The sequence below is a fragment of the Myiozetetes cayanensis genome, unplaced genomic scaffold (assembly GCF_022539395.1).
Source record: "Myiozetetes cayanensis isolate MyiCay16 unplaced genomic scaffold, myiCay2020 scf15, whole genome shotgun sequence".
Taxonomy (NCBI): domain Eukaryota; kingdom Metazoa; phylum Chordata; class Aves; order Passeriformes; family Tyrannidae; genus Myiozetetes; species Myiozetetes cayanensis.
Window position 1 is genome coordinate 98,280 of NW_026087159.1, and position 20,804 is coordinate 119,083.

The window sequence follows — 20,804 nt, forward strand, 5'->3', positions numbered from 1 at the left end:
GCTTTCAGAGGCAGCTGAAGTGCCTTGGCCAGGCAGCAGAAGGTCCCCAGGGTGGGAGCAGCCCCTAAAGAGGGACGCGGTGCTGCTGCAGTCCTTGCACTCCCCTCCTGGGATCTGGGATGGCTGGAAGAGCCCTCCAGCAGATCACAGAATGACAGAATCTTTGTGGTGGAAAAACCCTCCCAGCCCATCGAGCCCAACCTGTGCCCAATCCCCACCTTGTCCCCCAGCCCAGAGCACCGAGGGCCACGTCCAGTCATTCCTTGGACACCTCCAGGGATGGGGACTCCTGGACACCTGGAAACCTCCCTGGGCAGCCCCTTCCAATGCCTGACAAAAAAAGTGTGGAATGCTTCCCCAATTTGTGTGTCATCACCTGAGCCTAAGGGTGAGCTGCAGAAATTTCCTGATGTAGTTGGAGCACTGATGCAGGAAGGCATTTCAGCAGCTTCTCTGCTCATCTACAGTATTTCATTCTCATCCCTCAGGTGCTCCCGAGTGCCCTACACACACAATCAAATTACTGGGGCTTTACTAGGAGAGAAGATTGGATCAGGAGCTAAACAAACCAGATCAGGTTATAGATTTCTGTGCACTTTTATTTTCTTCCTACCACCACTGGGATATGTGTAAACAGGCACATGTATAAACCCACCAGCACATCTTCTTAAAGCAGCCACACATTTCTGAAGTGTAAACATTTTTATTTGGGATCTGATACAGGAGTCAGAGGTGAAGGGCACGTACAGAACTTGTCTTTCCTCCTGACCAGACAGGCAGGAAATAGAATTTTTCTGAGCTTCCCAGCTGTCCATCGATGACAAATTACTGCTTGTTCCCATTTAGCCCAGCTTCAGCTGGCCTGAATACATTCTATTTACGAGTGCCCTGGGATTAGTTCAAGTTGCTCCAGACTTCGGCGTGCTGACGTTGGAGGAGATTAACAGAAGTCATTTGCTGATTCACCATAACAATTTTCATAAAATATGAGTCAGGGTTTTCTTCTTTCATGTAAGGCTGAAATTAGGTTAACATGCTTTGCTGAGCACTGTGCTGTACTATGTGTGTTCCCAGCAGCATCTGATGTTCCTGGGGTATATTTTTGGAAGTATAACCAGATTTATGAGGCCATGTCTTTCCCTCAGCTTTCCAATAAACTGACCTTCACCAATCTGTGGCTTGAATTAGAGACCTCTTCTTCACTCCAATATAAAGTCGTGATGCCAAGTGCATTTTCTGCAGCCTCTCACCTGTTGGACTGCTAAAGCCCTGTTTAAATCCTGTGCTTATGTGAGCTCCTCCAAACCTGGACATCTGGAGCAAAGCTTGCTGAATGTTCATGGCAGGGGGCTTGGAATGTGATGATCTTCAAAAGGTCCTTTCCAACCCAAACCATGTCCCAGGATCCACCTCAAATTCCAGACTAGGGAGACACCTCTTCCCTCAGACTCTCATGTGGGAGCAGGGTCTTCTTGCCACCCCTTGCATGTCATCACCCCTTCAATGTGTCTCACAGTGTCTCTGCCACCCCACCATTAAACCTTCCCCTCCTCGTGCCTTTCTAGTTTCACACAGTTAAATTGAAGTGGTGACTGTAGAAAATGACATCAGCATTTAAATAGATTTCCTGAGGAAATGTTTTAATGGTCATTTTTAAAGCTTGTTTTGTGCTTTTTAACTTTTTCCTCTCTGGTCAAAATCAAGAAATCATTTCATACAGACCAGTACAGGAAAAGAGCTAATTCTGACTAATCTCAAGGGTTTGATTGTTTTGATTCATTTTCATTCTGAGCATCGATGGCAGAAAAAAGCCTGAATTTCTTTCTATCTTCAGAGAGTTTCTTTGGATGAATCAAAACATTCTCCACTCCTAGATTCAGGCAATACAAAAACTCAACAAGTCTCTTCACATTTAAGAGTAGAATTCCATAAATGGCAGCAGAATCTATAAGCCCCCTCACACCACTTTGGAATTTCTTGAAGAGAAGTTTACACGGCAAGTGGTTCTCAGCACTTTTATTCAGTGACATCTGACTTTCCCACTGGGGCTACTAAATTGGATATAAATTCCTTCTGAATCCTGTCAGGGGGCTCAATCCACGGTGCCTGGTGATGAGAGGAAGAGCTTCCAGTACTCTGACAGTCATGTGTGCAATCTGGATTCAGCCTGGTGGGCTGGAAAGGAAAATTCCATATCTTTCTCCTTGCGTTTGTGTGTGCAAAAGTGAACGCCCATTTCACATGGAAAATGCACTTTTACCCACCCTCATGTTTGTCTCAAAGCTCACGCTCAAAGTTAAGGCCGTGGGGAGTGCGTTTTCTGAGGTGATTTCCTCTGAGACAGAACATGCATCATTCATGACATGAAATTCTGGAGTTTGGGAAGGAAAACGCAGCCCTGAGCTGGAATTTTCCAAAGGTAAAGCTGATTTTCCTCCGCCTCGCTGAACTGCCGAGCGCAGAGCTGAATGCCCAGGGTATCTGAGATCTAAATACAAGTGAGAATTGGGGGAGTGTAGATCAGGATCTGACCTTTGCAGGTCCAAGCTCGGTAATCTTCAGCGTTTTACAACTGCCTTTATTGCTCTCAGAGTTTCAGCTTGTTCTGCACATCCAAATCCCTGGGAAATTTGATAAATTCTCCAAGCAGGGCCGGATCCTGTTGTCGCCCTGCAGGATTTAGGTGCTGCTATTCCAGCAAAACGTGACCTTGCATCGGGTTATCCACGGCATACGATGGACCTTGAGCTCTGCATTCATAAAACCTGGCAAAGGGCACAGTTCCAAGCTCTGTGAAAAATTGGCTGTGCTTCCACAATTTTATTCAGCAAGAAATCAGTGCTGTGCGTCACTGGTCAAAAGATGACTAAGCTCTGGTTATAAATGATAGAAATGATAAGGATTTACAGCCAGATTATGCCTTTTGACTCCTTTTGAGTAATACCTCACTTCTTCACCAATGAATTAGAGATAAGCAAATCTTTAAACTAGGTGTTTGCTCAAGAGCCTGGCTGGCTGGAAATGTATTTATGGATATATTAAGTGCTTTCTGGAATTAGGGCCAAAGCAGGAGGAGGCAGCAAGAGTCCAGGTTTAGGGAGCGTATCTTGTACACCAGCAGAGGACACCTGGCCTTAGAGGTTGCCTTTAAAACCCTCATTTCCAAACCAAACAAAGTGAGCTGGGTGAAATCCCAGCTTTACTGAACTCCGGAGCAGAAATCCCAGCAACCTCCGTGGCCCTGGGATGTCATCAGACAGATGTCCTTCTCCTTTCTCCACTTCTCCAAGTGGAGAATACAGTGCTGCCAGCCCTGTGCTGGTGTCCCTGACCTGCCCGTGGCCAGTCCCAGCAGCCTGGTGACATCACGATGGCACAGATTTGCATCTGCCTCCCTGAAAATACGCAAAGAGGTGAAGGCATAATTCCAAGAAAACCCAACCCTCCCTGCCTGACATTAAATTAGGTTTATCACCCATCAAACATGAGCTTTTCTATGTATATTAAACACTTATTCCCTCACCCAGCCGTGCCGTGGGGCTGCAGCTTCCTAAAGAGTGAAAAAAAAGCAAGATACATAGCTTTTCTGAAGTCATTCACTATTTTCCAAGTGCAGGAGGACCATTAACTAATTAATTTGCCCAATTAATCATTCAATGGCTATGTATAATGGTTGGGCAAGCCATGGGCTTCATCCTGGCACAGGCTGAGTGAGCAGCTCCCATCCTGTCCCTCTCTCCAGCAATTCTGTGTGCCCATGGCCACAGGGTTGCCTCTGTCTTGGCTGTGGTGGCCCAGGATCAGGAAACTGGGAAACACTCTCATTGGAGCTGAGAATTCATTTGTGTTGGAGTTTATGAGGATTTCAAAAGTCTCATTAACTCTTTTTCTTGATTTGTGAACTAGGAAGAAAAATTAATATAATAATAAACAAAGAAATAACAAACAAAAGAAATAATCAGCTAATATAACAGTATAAAGTAATTTAAATAGAAATACTTTTCACAGCTAGGACTATCAAGTACTAGAAACTAACTCGGTGTTTATGACATAAAATGAAGTCATCTCACAAGTTGGATTCTTTAATCATGAAGTGCTTTGTGATCGCTGCAATTGCTCCATCATAAAACTGTTCCCAAGAGGAAAGAGACACTGAAGATATTTTTAAGGGCCCTAAAGAATAACAGCTGGTTTGGGATTTTTATGTTCAACAAGGGTCGTATTTCCTTGCTGTGGATTCTTTTAGGATAAAAGGTTAAAATCCTGGTGTAATACCCCAGAGCCAGCCTAGAAGTACCTGGGTGCTGGAAGGTCAAGCACAGACATGGCTATTTAAGGTTATTATATATTTCCCTATGATAAAATGCAGTTTAAAATACTTTCATAACCTTTTTTTGCTCATTGTTATGAGTCACTGTAGTACTAAATCCTGACTTTTTTTCAGAAATAATCGTGGCTTACCCATGTGGCATATTTTCTCAGAACAGTTAAGTAAATTATCTCTCATTTTAGGTCTGTGTCTAAGCAAACTTAGACAACCCCGCAGCAGCAAATGTGAAGTGTTTAGTGTTACTGTGGAATGGAAATGACCAAAAATGGCACAAATGCCATAACCTCACCCTGGGCAGGGTTTTATTCCATCCATCCAGTGAAGTAATTGATCAAAGCTAATAATTTTTAGATACCCAGCCTGGTTTTCCAAGTCAGATGCTTAGAACCAGAACTGAGTCTGTGACATCACATGTTGCACATGAAGGAGCACAAGGAATGTTTCCAGCAGGACACTACAGTGGAGGAGATCCTGCTCCCAGAGCTGAAGTGACAGAGCAGCCAAGTGTCTCTCACTGTGAGAAGGGCTGTGCTGCAGGTGAGGCAGAATTTGGGGGGGGTTGAGTGACCAAACTGCAGGTGCTCGTGTCACCGTTAGGAGTTTAATCAGCTTAATCCTCAGTCTCAATCCTTACAATACTGAACACATCCCTGAAATGTAGATTTCCTTGTTTAGATTCCCTTGGCAATTGCATCCTGTGCCTGTGTCTTGCCCAGAAAAGCTGTGGCTGCTCCATCTCTGCAAGTGTCCAAGCCCAGGTTGGATGGGGCTTGGAGCAACCTGGGATAGTGGAAGGTGTCCCTGCCCACGGCAGGGGATGGGATGAACTGGGCTTTAAGGTCCCTTCCAACCCAAATCATTCCAGGATTCCATGAAATAGTGAGGCAAAAACCACAGACTATTTGTGCAGGAAGAATCTCAAAACCAAACAAGTTTAGTTCTGACTCTTCTTGGGATCTGAGAACTGGATCACCAGAAGATGAAACCATTTGGCACCAAATGAGTGTCACCCTCTTTGCCCAGGCTGACAGGACCTAAAGTTGCACTGGGGAAGGTTCAGGTTGGATATTAGGAAAAATGTCTTTGTGGAAACGTTTGTTAAAGTGTTGGAACAGACTGCCTAAGAGAGTGGTGGAATCATAGAATATGCTGAAGTTGGAAGGGACCCACAAGGATCCTCAAGTCCAACTCCTGGCCCTGCATGGGACACCCCAACAATCCCACCCTGTCTCTGAGAGCGTTGTCTAAACACTCCCTGAACTCAGTCCCCATCCCTGGGGGAATTTAACAGCCGTGTGGATGTGCAGCTGGGGACATGGGTTAGTGGTGGGCTTGGCAGCGCTGGGGCAACGGTTGGACTCGATGGTGACAGACAGCTTTTCCAGCTGAAACAATTCCACAATCCCTTGATTTCATGCTTCCCCCATGCCCTGATTTTATGATTCCCGCCATCCCCTGAGCCCAGGATGTCGTTATTCCACGATGCTATGACCCCACTGTTCCACGGTTCCATGCCCATCCTGCCGGGGCGGCGGCCGGGGGGGATGCTGCCGGTGAGGGCGGCGGCGGTGCCCGTCCCCTCGCCGTGCGGGAGCGCCGGCGGCCGCTCCGCTGTGACGAACGGCGGCCCCGGGGCAGGTCTGTGTGTCGGACCCTCCTCCGCGGGCCGTGCAGGGGATGCGGGCTCGGGGGGCTCTCCGTGGCGGTGCCCGTGAGGCGGCGGTGCCCGTGAGGCGGCGGTGCCCGTGAGGCGGCGGCGGGCGCGGCCCCCCCGCTGCCGTTGCCATGGCGGCCGCGTTGCGCTCCGCGGGGGCGGGCGGAGGGCGGGGCGGGGCGGCCGCTTCAGCACCAGCGCGGCCGCGGACAGCGGCGGCCCCGGCTCGGCGGCGGCCCCGGCTCGGCGGCGGCCCCGGCTCGGCGGCCCCGGCTCGGCGTGGGCAGCGCGGGGAGCGGCGCTCGGGGCTCCGCACGGTGAGTGTCGCCGTCGCTGCCCGGCTCCCCGCCCCATCCCCGCGGGTGCCCTCGGGCGGGGTCGCGGTGCCCGCGGTGCCCCCGGGAGCTGCGGGGCCGGGGCGGGCGGGGCCGTTGCGGGAGCGGTTGGTCTCGGTTAGGAAACTTGGCGAGCCCCGGAGCGCTCGGCTCGGGCCTTTCTCCTCTCCCCGTAAGGCGTTTTCCTCGCAAACTTCGGGGATAAACTTAGGGAAAGGGCGGTTCGGAGAGCCGGCGGTGCCGCGGGGGGTGCGTGTGTGTGTGTGTCTCGCTGCACGTGAGTTCGCTCTCGCTCGGGTGTTGCTTTGCACGAACCCTGAAAACTCCCTGGATTCGGGCAAGCCCTGCCTCGCCACATCCATAGTAGGAGTAGTAGGAACGTGGTATTCCCTACTCGCTGGTGGAAGCTCTGTCACCCCATGTAGAAGATGACAGCTCTGTCACCCCGCATAGAAGATGATAGCTTAGGTAGCTTAGGCCTTTTGTAGGTGTTCAGCAAGGACCACCGGCGTTTTTGGGGGAGGTCACAGCCTGGAGGTGACACTGACAGTGACAGCGAGCTTGGGATTCTCTGCCCTAAACGATTAGGAAGTGCCTGTGTGCAGTGCAACTCGGGGCTGGAATTCTGCGTCTTCCCACGCAGGAATCACTCTCCTGTGCTCCCTGCCTTCTCCCACAGGCGTCTCTGAAACATCTGTTAAGCTACTGCAAATCTTTAATGATATTTATTGTTCCCTCTCAAAGAGGAGGGCTGGCTCTGCAGGCTCACACACGTTGTGTTCCATGTGCTGCGTTAACAGAGACAGTCTGTCCGTGGCTCCCATAAAAAGCAGCAAGGTGGGTATGAATGGGGATGTGTTCAATTCTCCGCTAAAGGCCGAGCAATGAATAATAAATGAAAGTGACTGAGAGCAGGGACTCTCCCACACTTCATGCTCTTGAGTTCTCCCTCAACTAGAGTCAGATGTGTCTGTCCCATTCAGAAATATAAAAACCATCCCTGTGTCCTTTCATCCTCCGTGTGCTGTGCCTGCAGCATCCAGGAGTCAGGAATAAGGGCTTGATGTGTGGAGCGGGAGTAGCTACCTGCATTATACCTTCTATTCCTTATACCTTATCCCTCTTGCATTCCCACAGCTCAGTTCAAAGAGAACACTAATAACTCCTTTAATTTGCAGTGCTGCAGACCTTTGACCCCTGGGTAGTGTTGCCTGCACACCATCCCTGCCCAGCTGTGCATCCTGGGCATAACTTTACAGTAAATTTAGTTTTATTGCCTCATTAGGCGTTAGAAATACAGCTCTGGTGTGCTCTGTAATGATTCAGCTGCCACAAAGAGAGATGTCTACCGTTGACCCTTGTGAGCAAAGGCCTGACCCTAAATTCCTGCCCCTGGGTGTATCAGCAGCTCAAGTTCGGGAGTAGCTGCTGACACCGTGGAGTCCGGTAATTTATGAACTCACTATAAATCAGGGAGACATAAGTAGACCAAGTTCCTTGAAAGATCACATTGAGACTGAGTTATTTTGGAGAGTCAATTAAGCAGCATTTAGGCTGGCAGTGGAAATTCATTCATTAATTAATGCTGCTCGAAGGAATGAAATTCTACTCGTGTTTTCAAAACACTCCTAATCCGGAGCGGTTTTGTGGCCTTCCTGGTGCTGGGCTCTGATGATCAGACTCCAGGATGGGCTTGGGCTGAGCCATCGGTGCTTGGCCATGGCAAGGGGTGAAATGTTGGTCCCTCGTGCTCTGCTTTGCCTCTTTGGTTCGTGTTGGGGAGCCCTTGGTGGGTCACCCTGAGGTTATTGACAGTGTTGAGTTCCCAGTAGGCTGATGGTCGTCTGCATATGGGGATAGACCTTGTCTTATGGATTTAAGACATAGATATGTCTTGCACATCATATATATCTTACATGTCTCTGTTTAGCCCCTTGGTTTTAATGGGTGAAGGTCAAGGAACAGCTACAAGATTTGGAGGCAAATTCCAAATCAAATTTCACCACCAAACCGCAGGTAACATGGAGTGAGGGACAGTCCACATGGAGTGAAAATGAGCTCAGGTTTATCTTACAGAAGTCAGAAGCTCAGCCATGAATAGACCAGGCCAGTTCTGCTCTCATTTACACCAAAGCAATTCCTGGCCCTGGCACAGGCTGCCTGGAGAAGCTGTGGCTGCCCCATCCCTGGAGATGTCTCAGGCCAGGTTGGGCAGGGCTTGGAGCAACCTGGGCTAGTGGAAGGTGTCCCTGCCCATGGCAGGGGGTGGGACTTGATGGGCTTTAAGGTCCCTTCCCACCCAAACCGTTCCATAATTCTATGAATTTACGCCCTTGGGTTTCAAACCTTTTTTTAAAAAGAAGTATTTTGAAAGTTACAGTCTGGCATTTCCCTTTTGTCACCACGATATTCATGCAAAAATAATTATTCAGAGCATGAATACAGAATCTGAGATGCCACAGGGAATCAGCAACATACCTATTTCCCGAAATTAGTGTGGCACAGAAAGGGAGAACACAGAGAGCTGCAGAATTTGAGCACAATTCTGAACATGCTTGCTTCATGTTTCAGAATTGCTCACAGATCCTTTCAGTTCTTCCCTAGCCAAGATATTTTCGTGGCCCTAAAAACTGTTTCTTTCAGCGCTTATTACCAAAAGGAGGGTTTTCCTCCATGAACCACCACAAATGGGTACAGCAGATGCTGATTTATGTCAACATCAGCTGATTTTCTTCTCCATTACCCTTCCTGCTGGGTCTTTGCTTAGCGAGCAGGTCCTGTCGCCTTGACAGCCGGTGTCACGTTGGATGTTTTTGCACATTTGGGGAGAGCTTGACTCAGTCCTTCTCCCAAACTTGGTGTCGTCATGCGCATGATGGTCATTATGAATTATTGATAGTGATGGAAAAGTCACGAATACACAGCTTTGCTGCAGGGCCTCAGCCTCTTCCTTTGGTTTAATCATTGCTTTATCTCCTCTCCGTGTTTTACTAATAATGTCAACAGAGACATTTTGTGCTGCCTTCCCCACCAAAAAGTAGCAGTGCTGGTGCTGCAGCCACAATCCTTTTTGCTGATCTAGTTTGACTAGTTATGCAGTATTATTTTTTTTATATCTGCAAACTCTAGAAAAGATTTCAGTTATCAAAAAACTATTTTCCAGGGGAATCCTGGCTCTTACTGAGGCAGAATTAAGAGTAAACTCTTGTACAGCAAGTACTTTGAAGATAATGAATAATTCATTTATTTTTCCCCACTTTTGCAGTGTAACTCATAAAATTGGGAAAACAGCTATGAAATGAAACCCTGCTGCTGTATTGTGTAGTCAGAGAACAACTTTCTAATATAAGTATGGAAATTAATTCATAAAAATACGAATTCTGTATTAACATTATAAACACAAATAGTAATATCAATAAATAGTGGAAGACATAGTAATCTTTGAGTAGATTGGGAGACACATTCCTGTGGCAGTGCCAGCCCAGCTTGCCCCAGAAGTTTTTTTCCAACTCAATTTAAACTCCCCACTTGCTGTAGCAGCCAGGATGAGCCTTTATTTGAAAGGATCCTAAAATGCTTAATAAATCAACCTGGAGCCTGTGCCCAGAGCTCACAGCTTCTGCCATAAAATGAAAATACTCCTGGAGTGAAGCAGGATAATTGTCTAATAGCAAACACTTTTCTAAGACATGCAGAGCAGCGCAGGGGTGATGCAGAGGGGCCTTCATGGAACACCAGTTCCATTTGTCTCAGTTTTCTGGCTCCTCCCAAGGCAAACTCTCCCAATCCATTCTATTACTGTGTGAAAAATCAAAACCCACCCTCGATACTCCAATGGCTCAGCACTGGTTCAGAGAGGGGAAAAAAACTGATTGAAGGAATCGAATGCAGCTTCCAGCAAATGTGCTTTTTTGGGTATGATCAGTTAAAAAAGAGGAATCCATTCAATTTGCTGTGTGTGTTGTGTTGGAACCCTCTCCAAACACACATTAATGTGGTCCTGGAAGTGTCCTCTCCTGGTTTAGTGAGCAAGGCTGTCCCACAAGGCAGGTTCTTGGGGACATTAGATGGTTGTCCTTTGGTGTAGATGAGGGGAGGAAGGCTCTGCAGAGTTTCTGAGGAGAGCCTTGACTTTGTAATGCCCTTTTTCCCCTGGCTTAGCCCAGACTCAGGGCTGTGATGGCGCGTGGCATCCCTTATCCCTCCTCCTCTGGCATCTGAAGAGGAGAACGATTATGAAGGTGGTTAATAGATGGGAAAGGAGGATTGTTCCATTCTTTACCTTGCCTGCTTTTGCTGCAGTTTAGTCATAATAATGAGAGTTTTTGATAAGTGAGCTTTGGATTGAGTCACTGGGATCTCAAGTGAGTAAACAGATGTTGGATTAGTCTGAGGAGCTGAGCAGAGCAATCATGTGCTGCTCGGGGAAGCACACGGAGATGGGGGGAGGCAAGGATCTCTTGGATCCCTGGCTCTCATTCCTGCCAGTTTGGGGGCAATCACCTTGGAATGCCCTGGGTCAGCTGATGAGGTGTTGGAGCAACCTCCATGCTCAGCAAAGCCCGTGGGAGGTGTGGGCACTTGAGGGGTTTGAGGGTTGATCTTCCTGACGGTGGTACCTGGGAGTGGGGACGCCCAAAGGCAGTGACCAGCTGGGACCAGGCAGTGACCAGTGCTCCCAACCAGTGTTTGTGGCAGGGAGGGAAATCCTCAGAGCCACATGTCATCTCCCAGACCCTGCTGGATCTCAGGAGAGTCCTTTGCTTGTTAGGCACGAGGGGGGAAAAAAGCTTGGAAATGTGTTTGTTGTCACATCTCACAATTCACGTCTCAAATGCAGACACAGGAAAATACTACCTTTGAAACACAATTGTTGACACAGTAATTTTTATTTTTGTTTTTCCTTCAGTTGGAAAAATCATGGGAACCACAGGTGTAGGATAAGGGAATGATGCTCTTTTTCCTGTGATGACAGAGCCAGGCAGCAGTTGGGAAAAATGTCCCAGCAGCCAAAGCAGTCCATCAATCTCAGCTGCTGCTTCTATGAACATATTATATAATAATGGCTCTTCTTCTACAAAAAAAAGCCATAAAGGTCTCTCTTTTCTCTCCCTAAATATCACCAGAGGAAGCCATTAATTCTGCTCTAGAGTTAATCTGTTCCATCGTGGTGATATATCCATTAATGGATATCATCTATCCATTAAACCTTCCCCCCATGCACAGAAAGAAATAACAATATTTCATCGTTAAAAAGAATTTTGTATTTTGTGTTTTGCTGCAAAGTGACTGATTTGTCTGACTTTTCCAGACTCCACATGCTGAGACTTTTATCTAAGCAGTCCAGAACCTCTTTTCTTTGGCACTGAAGGCCTAACTGGGCTCTCCCTCTCAGACTGACCAAAGCTCAGCCCTTGCCAGACTTAACCCTGTATTCCCAGGTGCAAATACGAGCCATCACTGCATGGATTTGGGGAACAAGTCAGGGAACACACATTCATCCAATTAATAGCCCATCAGGAGTTGGAAAGCAAATGAAAGCTGCAGACAGGCCCTGGCACAGCAGCAGGGTCCCCACAGGGTGAGCAGAGCAAGTGCTGTGCTTCTGGCAGCAGTAAAATGGCATTTTCAGGGATGAAAATCTGCCTGCTGTAGCATGGAGGGAAAATCCATCTTATTCTGAATAAAATTAATAACACAGTGCATACCTGCTTGGGCTATAATTTCAGCTTTTCCTGCAGATTATGCAGATATTTACACTCAAATCATGCTTGCAAAGTTACCTTTAATCAGAACCACATATACTTGCATCATGAAAGCTGAGATTGTGGAACACAACTTATCAACAAGGAGTAAATTCACGTGGATATCAAACCATAGAGTGGACAGGGCCCTGCTTGGGATAGTCAAGCAACACTGTGTGGGTGTTGTGGACTTTGCAGGATGGGGTTCTGGAATGGGAGGTCTTTGAAGGAAAGCCTAAAAAAGGTTGCCTAGCTGTCAGCATGTCTTTGAAATGAGAAACAAATATAAGTGCCTTTATGGTAGCACAGGAAATGTAGAAATATATTTAATTCCAGCATAGCCAGTCAACAGGCCACTGGAACATGGAAATTCCAGCAGCAGGGATCTTGGGCTTACTGTAAATGAACCAACAACCTCTGAAACAAGACCTTCCTGTCATCTGCTGTTATAGAAGCAATAGAAAGCCACTACACGATTCATTGTGTTTCATTTTGCTGGGTTGTTATTCATTCTGGTTTTTAAATGATTCCACTACATCCCTGCTAATTTGCATGTCTATTAATAATATCGAATTCTCACTCAAAATCCCATAGAGGAAATGACAAGTCTGTTAATATCCTTGCAGGGGATTAAGTAGGACCTGAAACCCAGAGTCTTTATAAGCACTTTGGTGCCTTTCCACTGCTTTTACCTTATCATTCCCAACTTGAAAGGCTGCTGTTATTCCTGCAGGACTGCCAGGGCTGTAATGCATCATTTATTATGTACAGCAGGTGACTGGTAGTTAACATTGATCTCAAAATGAATGTTATTGTTTGTTGGGTTTTATTTCCTGCAGCTTTCCCGGGGAGCTTCGTGTTTCTGTCAGTGACAAGATGACAATTCATATTTTTACCAAATGATCCAGTGACTCATCCTATTAACTCCGCTGGAATACACACTTCCAGTCCTCCTGCCACGGTAAGTCCGTGGGATTTTGCATTCTTTCTGGAAATATTGCTCAGGAGTCAGTCCACAGTATGTATTTGGTAGAACAAATAACCTTTGCCTAAACCAGGAACTTCTCAGCGATGACCCCAAATAGACCAAATATTGCATGTGACACCTTTTTTATTTTTTAAAGTTATTAAAGTATTTTAGAGCAATTGAGAAGACTGTGCTTCATCCCATGTTATTTACAGGGCTTGGTTTGTTTGGACATGGAGGCCCTGTAAGAAGGAACATCGTGTGTTGTGGGAGTTGATGTAAACTCAAAAAATATCTGCCCTTGAAAATGCTGCCCTGTGAGGGGATCCCCATCCAGCTCAGAATGACTGTACCATGAGTCATGAGGCAAAATCTGTCATCCAAAACCCCCAAATATCCAGGATGAGATAATATGGATTATGTATTCATACTGCTTGCCCAAATTAAACTGCTCAGTTTGTCCCTCCTGAGAACTCCCAGCTCATCGAGCCCATATCCTGCAACATTCCAGGTGTTGGCTCCTCAGCTCCTTTTCCCAGTGTTCTACTGCAGGGTTGGGCTCTGCACATCCCTCCCAGTTGGGAGAAAGGGCATTGGAGGCTGGTACATGACTCTCCTGATTCTCATGGAAACATGGGATCACAGGATGGTTGGTGTTGGAAGGGACCTTAAAGACCACCTCATTCCATGGGCAGGGACTCCTTCCACTAGGCCAAGTTGCTCCAGCCTGGCCTTGGACACCACCAGTGTTGGGCAACCTGTGGCAGGGCCTCACCACCATCTTCCCAATATCCAAATTCCTTCCCAATATCCAATCTAAATCTGTCCTCTTTTCCTTAAAGCCATTCTCCCTGTTCCATGGGTTGGGGAAAAGTTAGAGCTTATTTTTGTTGATGGCGTCTCTTCCTCTGCTCACTTCTTCTGCCCCTGCAGGTGATATTCTGTGGCATGGTCCAAGCAAACTGCTTTTAAGTGCATTTTGCCCACCTTGCAGCCTTATCTCACCAGAGAGGAGCATCTGGCCCTGAGTTATCATTTGTTATTTCAGGGTAACTCGATGGCAACTGTACTGAAAACTGATGGCAACTCATGCGTGATCTGGCGATAACAGGATAAACAAACACCACCTTCCCACATGCATTAACAGTAATGGAAGGAAAAACTCGTGAAAAACACTGTCAAACCAGTTTAAATATTTCCCCATTTAGGTTCCCCAGATGCTTTACTGCTTCTACTTGTCTCGTACGCGTTTAAATTACGACTGGAACTCCTTCCGCGTTTGACGTTCCTGCCTCCGGAGCTTATGCCAGCTGCAGTCCTTAAGTGAGTGAGTGAAATACTTCCAAATGCCCGGCTGAACAGAGAAATGTAGCTTTGAATTTCAGGGAAGCTTCAGCAAGGGATCATGGGAGTCATTAGTGATGCATGTAATGTGTGTGCAAGGAAATCAGGGCAGGCATTGAGGGGACAATGGCAGAATTTCTGGGAGTGTTTCCGGAGTAACCCCCAAAACCAAGGCCACCACGGCAAGACATTTTGCTCCATCTCTTTTTAAGCCTTTGCTCCCAGGTAACAAGAGACAGGACGAGAGGAAACAGCCTCAAACTGCGCCAGGGGAGGGTCAGGTTGGACATCAGGAGGAATTTTTTTCCTGGAGGTGGTCAGGAGTTGGAAGGGGCTGCTCCCCTAGGGAGGTGGTGGAGTCCCCAACCCTGAAGGTGTCCAAGGAACACCTCTGGTTGAGTTGACAGGATGGGGATTGGACTCGATGATCTCTGAGGTCTTTTCCAACCTCAGTGATTCCATTATTCTGTGAAAGGTCCTCGTGAAACCAATTTCAAGTGCAAAGTAAAGAGAATTAGAGCAGTCAAGCATTCCCAATCTTTGCTGGAAAACAGGAAAACAGGGGAGCAGATCAAAGGGAAGAGGATGGAGCTACCACAGCTGCACAAAAACCCTCTCCAGTAAATTACAAATATTGATGAGGTGAGCTAAAAACCACCCTCTTTTGAGTTTCACTGATGTTTGTGCAGCCTCCATTTGCTCACGGACTGACTTTAAGGCAGGAAAACACTGAATGTGGAACACATGAAATGCTTTTGGTCCCTCCAGGGATCATGGAATCTCAGGATGGGTTGGGTTGGAAGGACCTTAAAGAACATCTGCTTCCACTTCTGCTATCCCAAGTTGCTCCAAGCCCTGTCCAACCTGGCCTTGGACACTTCCAGGGATCCAGGGGCAGCCACAGCTTCCCTGGGCAACCTGTGCCAGGGCCTCACTACCACCCTCACAGGGAAGAATTTCTCCCTAATCTAATCTAAATGAACTCTCCTTTAGTTTAAAACCATCCTCCCCATCCTATAATTATCTGTCCTTGTAAATGGATCATCCTCCATTGCAACCATCACCAGTTTCCAAGGAATAAAGTGATTTTCCAGCCTCTTTTCCCACTAACCAACCCAGCACTTGCTTGTGTCTGGCTTCATCCAACTGCTGTGGTGACGCAGTGAGGTTCCTTCCCTTCTTGTTTCACACAACACTTTAACTAATTTTAGTCTCAGTATGGATGCTGATTTATTGTAACTGAGGTTACTTACATTAATAATAACTCCTGACGTTGGCCTGAACACCTCAGTAAGTAAATTTGCCACAGCTTTGAGAAATCAGGTCCCTAATGAGTATAAAATTACCTGGAAATTGTTCTTGTTGCCAGACAAGATTGAGGAAAAGAGCAAGAGAAAACCCTTCTAGGAAAGTGCAGGGCTGTGTATTGGGTTACAAGCTGGATGCAAATTAGTAAATAATAATAATTAGTTTATTTAGGTTTAGCTGCAAATTAATTACATTCTTGAAAATTTAATTCCTGTTTTTCCTGGGATATTTTCCTTACTTGTCAAATTGGAGGTGTTGTTTCAGCACAGAATTCTTAGTATTTATCATAAAACATTAATGTTGAGGCTCTGAACTCCCAAAGCCTCCCCAGATTCTCCAGGAATCACTTTAGAGAAATGACATTTTGAGGTACATCTCTTCAACACAGATGAGAGATTTACTGACATTACCTTTTCCTGTCAATTTAAAATCTCAGTATATTGCAATAACATCTGAAATAACTAAAAACATGTAGCAATAAAGGAGGGATTTCTAAGCTTATTTAGGGATACTTCCATCTTCTGACTTTCCAAGTGTTTGAAGAGGGTTCCTCTGCTAAAAGAGGGGATTGAATTTCTCTGTGCCCTTTCTGTTACATCACAACATTAACCTCAAAAAGGTCAAAGTTTTGCAATATCAGACAAATTCCATCATAAAAAACTGCTTAGGCAACATTTCTGGCAACTGTAAGTTTTCTGGTGAGTCCATCATAACCTGACATATAAAAGGCTGGACTTGATGATCTTGGAAGTCTTTTCCAACCTTAACAATTCAACGATTCTATGAATGACACAGAGACAACAGGGCAGCAAAAATATTTGTACAAAATATTTTGCAACCTTCTTGCTCCACCCTGGCTTGTCCTATTTTCAAAATTCACCGTGGCTTTCTGTAACAGCTGGGTTTTTTTTAGGATTGACTTGTTGTTAAGGGATGTGGAAAAGGCTCTGAAGGATGGGTGCAAGTTTTTCGTGGTAATAGTTTTAAAGGAATGAGCATGGAGTTACAGTAGATATTTAAAGGTGAAATCGTAAGAGTGTAAAACTGGCAGTGCTACAGATGGCAGTTTGTCTCCTTTTTGGTTCAAAATGTCATGTTCTCTAAATTCCTGCAGGAATGTCCATGTTCCAGAGTACATGTGCAAACATACACGTGTTTGCATATTATGTAGGTGGAGTTATACGCTACATACACAGTGCCAGGAGCTACATGGGACTGATTCCAAGATTTTAAACCTTCACACTGCCAATTAAATTCCCAACTTAAGCCCTGCTTTAGCCGACTTTTAAAACATTCATCCAACTTCAAACATCCGGTTGGTTCCGTTCTTTGTAGCGAGGCCAGAAAGGTACCTGGAACTCCATATGCTCCTGATCAGTTTACTGGGAGATGAAATTATAGCAAAAGTATGTGAAATATAACTCTGTCATATTCCCAAGCCATTTGTCAGTTCACAAGTTACTTGAAATTACTAAAATGTTCCAGAATGTGGAATCTGAAGGCGAGGGAAGGAGAATACATGACAACGTACATATGTAATCACTGCTGATGAAGAAACAACAGTGTAGACTTTTCAGTGGTGTTATTACTCAGTAGGAATTTATTTTAATTTTTATTCTTGAGGTTTGGCTGAAAGAATCTGTTTGAGCCATCTGCCCGCAGAGACATTGCTGGTGTTTCAGTAGTAGCTTCTCAGTGTTGGCAGATTCCCAAAGACCCTTTTTCCACCCTGCTGGTGACTCACTGAGCCGGTTCACATCCCACCTGGATGCCACCTGAGTGTCACATCTCATTGCTATATATGAGGCTACTAAGTCAAAATATCATTTTAAACAAGTCAGAGCTTTCTCCTGTGTATTCCACAGGTGCTTCTTTACAGGCTTTCTTGGGAAATTGTTTCTCCACAAGACTGGAAGGGTTTTTCTCGTGGTTCTGCAAACCACAGTTTGCAGCACTGCTGCATTAATGTAGGAACACAGTTAATGGCTTAGAAGAAAATTTTTTGCCTCAGGAACACGGTGGAAACAGCTTAACCATGATCAGGTTCCTAAACCACATGTGATATTAAAGGATGTGTGTTTATAGATGATCCACAGGGACCAAAGTTCATCCAAGGCACTCACTGGATAAACAGTGAGTGTGTTCCTCACTCCTGCTTTTTACAAAAACTTCCTGCTCATTCAGTGATTTGAAGTATTCAAGTCACTGAAGATGAAGGAAGATTTCTAGACAGGACAGAAAGAACAAATTTGCTCATTTTAGCTCCTCACGGTGAAATTTATTTGGAGTTTCATTAGAACCACCAAGTATTTGGTGTTATTAACCTTTGAGTAGTTTTCAATTGGGTCTGGATGCTTTGCTGCATTTGCTTTGAGTCATGGGTTATACAATAACGTGATGGCTTCTCAGCAGGATTAAAACCTGGGTGCATTAAAATTCAATTAAAAGACTGCGACAAGTGCAGTGGTTGACTCAGACTATTAACTGGGATTGTGTCACTGGAAAATGAACTGGCTTTGTCAGTTCCTGCCAAGGCAGGAAGAGACAAGTTTGCTACAACCCAGTGAAATGCCTGACTCTCTGGTATTTCAGGAAGTTCTAACATTTGTCTCTAATTTTTCTTTCTCCCTGTTTAGCTCACTGACTTCACAATGACTGAGGAGGACTTAGACCACAGATTCAGTTGTCTCACCTGGGATCAGATTAAAATCCTGGATCAGGTTTTAGCTGAGCCCATACCTATTCATGGGAGAGGAAACTTTCCAACGCTGGATGTGAAGCCGAAGGATATCATTCATATGGTGAAGGACCAGCTCATTGAGAAGCAGATCCACGTCAGAGACATCCGCCTGAACGGCTCCACAGCCAGTCACATCCTGGTCAAGCAGAACGGAACCAGCTACAAGGACCTAGACATCATTTTTGGGGTGGAACTTCCCAGTGAACTGGAGTTCCAGATTGTTAAGGAAGCAGTCCTTAATTGCCTTTTGGACTTCCTGCCAAAATGTGTTAATAAGCAAAAAATCACGGCTCAGACCATGAAAGATGTGTACGTGCAGAAGATGGTCAAAGTCTCCACCGACCACGACCGCTGGAGTCTCATCTCGCTGTCCAACAACAGCGGCAAGAACGTGGAGCTGAAGTTTGTCAGCTCGCTCCGGCGGCAGTTCGAGTTCAGCGTGGACTCCTTCCAGATCGTCCTGGACTCCATCCTGGCGGTGTACAGAGCCTCGGACCGCCCGCTGGCAGAGGACTGTCACCCCACCGTCATCGCCGAGAGCATGTACGGGGACTTCAACGAGGCCATGGACCACCTGAAATACAAACTGATCTCCACCAGGAACCCCGAGGAGATCCGAGGAGGTGGCCTCCTGAAGTACAGCAACCTCCTGGTCCGTGACTTTAAGCCGGCAGATGAGGCTGAAATTAAATCCCTGGAACGCTACATGTGCTCCAGGTTCTTCATTGATTTTCCAGATGTTGCCGAGCAGCAGAGGAAAATCGAGTCCTATCTGCGCAACCACTTCATCGGGGAGGAGAAGAGCAAGTACGACTACCTGATGACCCTGCGTGGGGTGGTGAACAAGAGCACGGTCTGCCTCATGGGGCACGAGCGGCGGCAGACTCTGAACATGATCACAATCCTGGCTTTGAAAGTACTGGGAGAGCAGAACATCATCCCCAACGCGGCCAACGTGACGTGCTATTATCAGCCCGCTCCGTATATCAGTGACAGAAACTTCAGCAACTACTACATTGCTCATGGACAGCCCCCCGTGTTCTACCAGCCCTACCCATTCCACATACAGATCCAGAGCGGGATGGTTTAGGAACAACGCCGACCTCCGCAGCACCCACTTACACTCCTCCCTCTTCCCAGTTCTTAATAAAGGCCTCATTAAAGCGAGTTTTATCAGCACTTCTGAGTTAAGGACATATTTTTGTGCAAGTTGCCAAAGTTCTTTGGTTGATCAATGTCTAAAATCACCGATTCAGCACGTCGTGAAACAAGTGAAGCGTCCGTCATTCGTGTAGTGTTTATACCTTGGGCTGTATTTTTTTGCAATGAAAAGAGAAGGGTATAAATTGTTCTAATTTTATAAAATGAAATGCACTAAGTTCTGGGTTCTAAAAAAAAAAAAAAAAAAATTCTGAAGCAAAATTTAAATAGTGTAAATGAAAAATGAAGCCAATGAAATACCTCTCAGTAGAAACGCCTGATGTTAGAAGTGTTAGATCATCTCTCCGTTATATCCATGTGGTTCCAGCAACATTTACTTGCAGCACCTTTGAAAATACACATTGATGGGTTGTCTCTTGGTGGTGTGAGCTCTGCTTCACAGTCTGATCGTCCCTCAGGTGCAATCAGAGAGGTCCCTCTCCTCCCCAGAGTACTGGTTAGTGCTGGGGAGCAGGAAACACCCTCACCAAGAGCAGCCTCAGCACTTCCTGTGTCCAAAATTTCCACTGATCCGAGTGACAGATTTGGCTGCTCAAGTCATGCAGCATCAGATCCCGGGATCTGCCTCCCAGATAACGAGAGTTGTAAGAGATACAACTATTCTGATTAAATTGTTCTTGAAAACCAAGGCAACAGAATGAGAGAGAAGGTGAAAATTGAGCACACAGGGCTCGCTTTCTGTTGCTAATTTATTATCGATCTGAGCTGCTTTAATGCGCAACAGTCAGGAAAAAACCAAAAAGCCCAGGACTGCATTATTTTTAGGTGAATTAAAACAAATCCTTGGCAGTGGCATTTGAAAAAAATATTTCATATTAGCAGCATCCTGTGTGTGCTGAGATTCCTGCACACACACACCAGTAGCAAGTGAGGATTTAACGATCAGGAAGCAAAACATTAGTTACGAGGTTTATTTTTTGTGTGTGTGTGTGTCTGTGTGTGAGTGTTTACCAAAGATAAGTTTTAAACATGTCACATAAGTGCCTCCCTGTGCCAGTTGCTCCATGGAGGTTGTGGTGGTGTTGGAAATGGTGCCAGAGAGCCCCTGAATTAGGGAAAGGGAAACACACGCCCTTGGGTTGGAAAGTGTTTGTAGCAGAGGAGGTTGGAGAGGTGGGAAGTGTTTGCTCCGGGATGAGCAGGTTTGGGACAGGTGGATCT

General features: G+C 46.1%; 1 protein-coding gene across 1 annotated transcript; it reads left to right on the forward strand.

Moving 5' to 3' along the window:
* Positions 1 to 6,219: 6,219 nt before the first annotated feature.
* TENT5D (terminal nucleotidyltransferase 5D) lies at positions 6,220 to 20,522 on the forward strand. Its single transcript, XM_050310518.1, has 4 exons — positions 6,220 to 6,301; positions 12,903 to 13,024; positions 14,239 to 14,353; positions 18,319 to 20,522. The coding sequence occupies exon 4, from the start codon at positions 18,334 to 18,336 to the stop codon at positions 19,510 to 19,512; it is 1,179 nt and encodes a 392-aa protein (XP_050166475.1). The 5' UTR covers positions 6,220 to 6,301; positions 12,903 to 13,024; positions 14,239 to 14,353; positions 18,319 to 18,333; the 3' UTR covers positions 19,513 to 20,522.
* Positions 20,523 to 20,804: the final 282 nt, after the last annotated feature.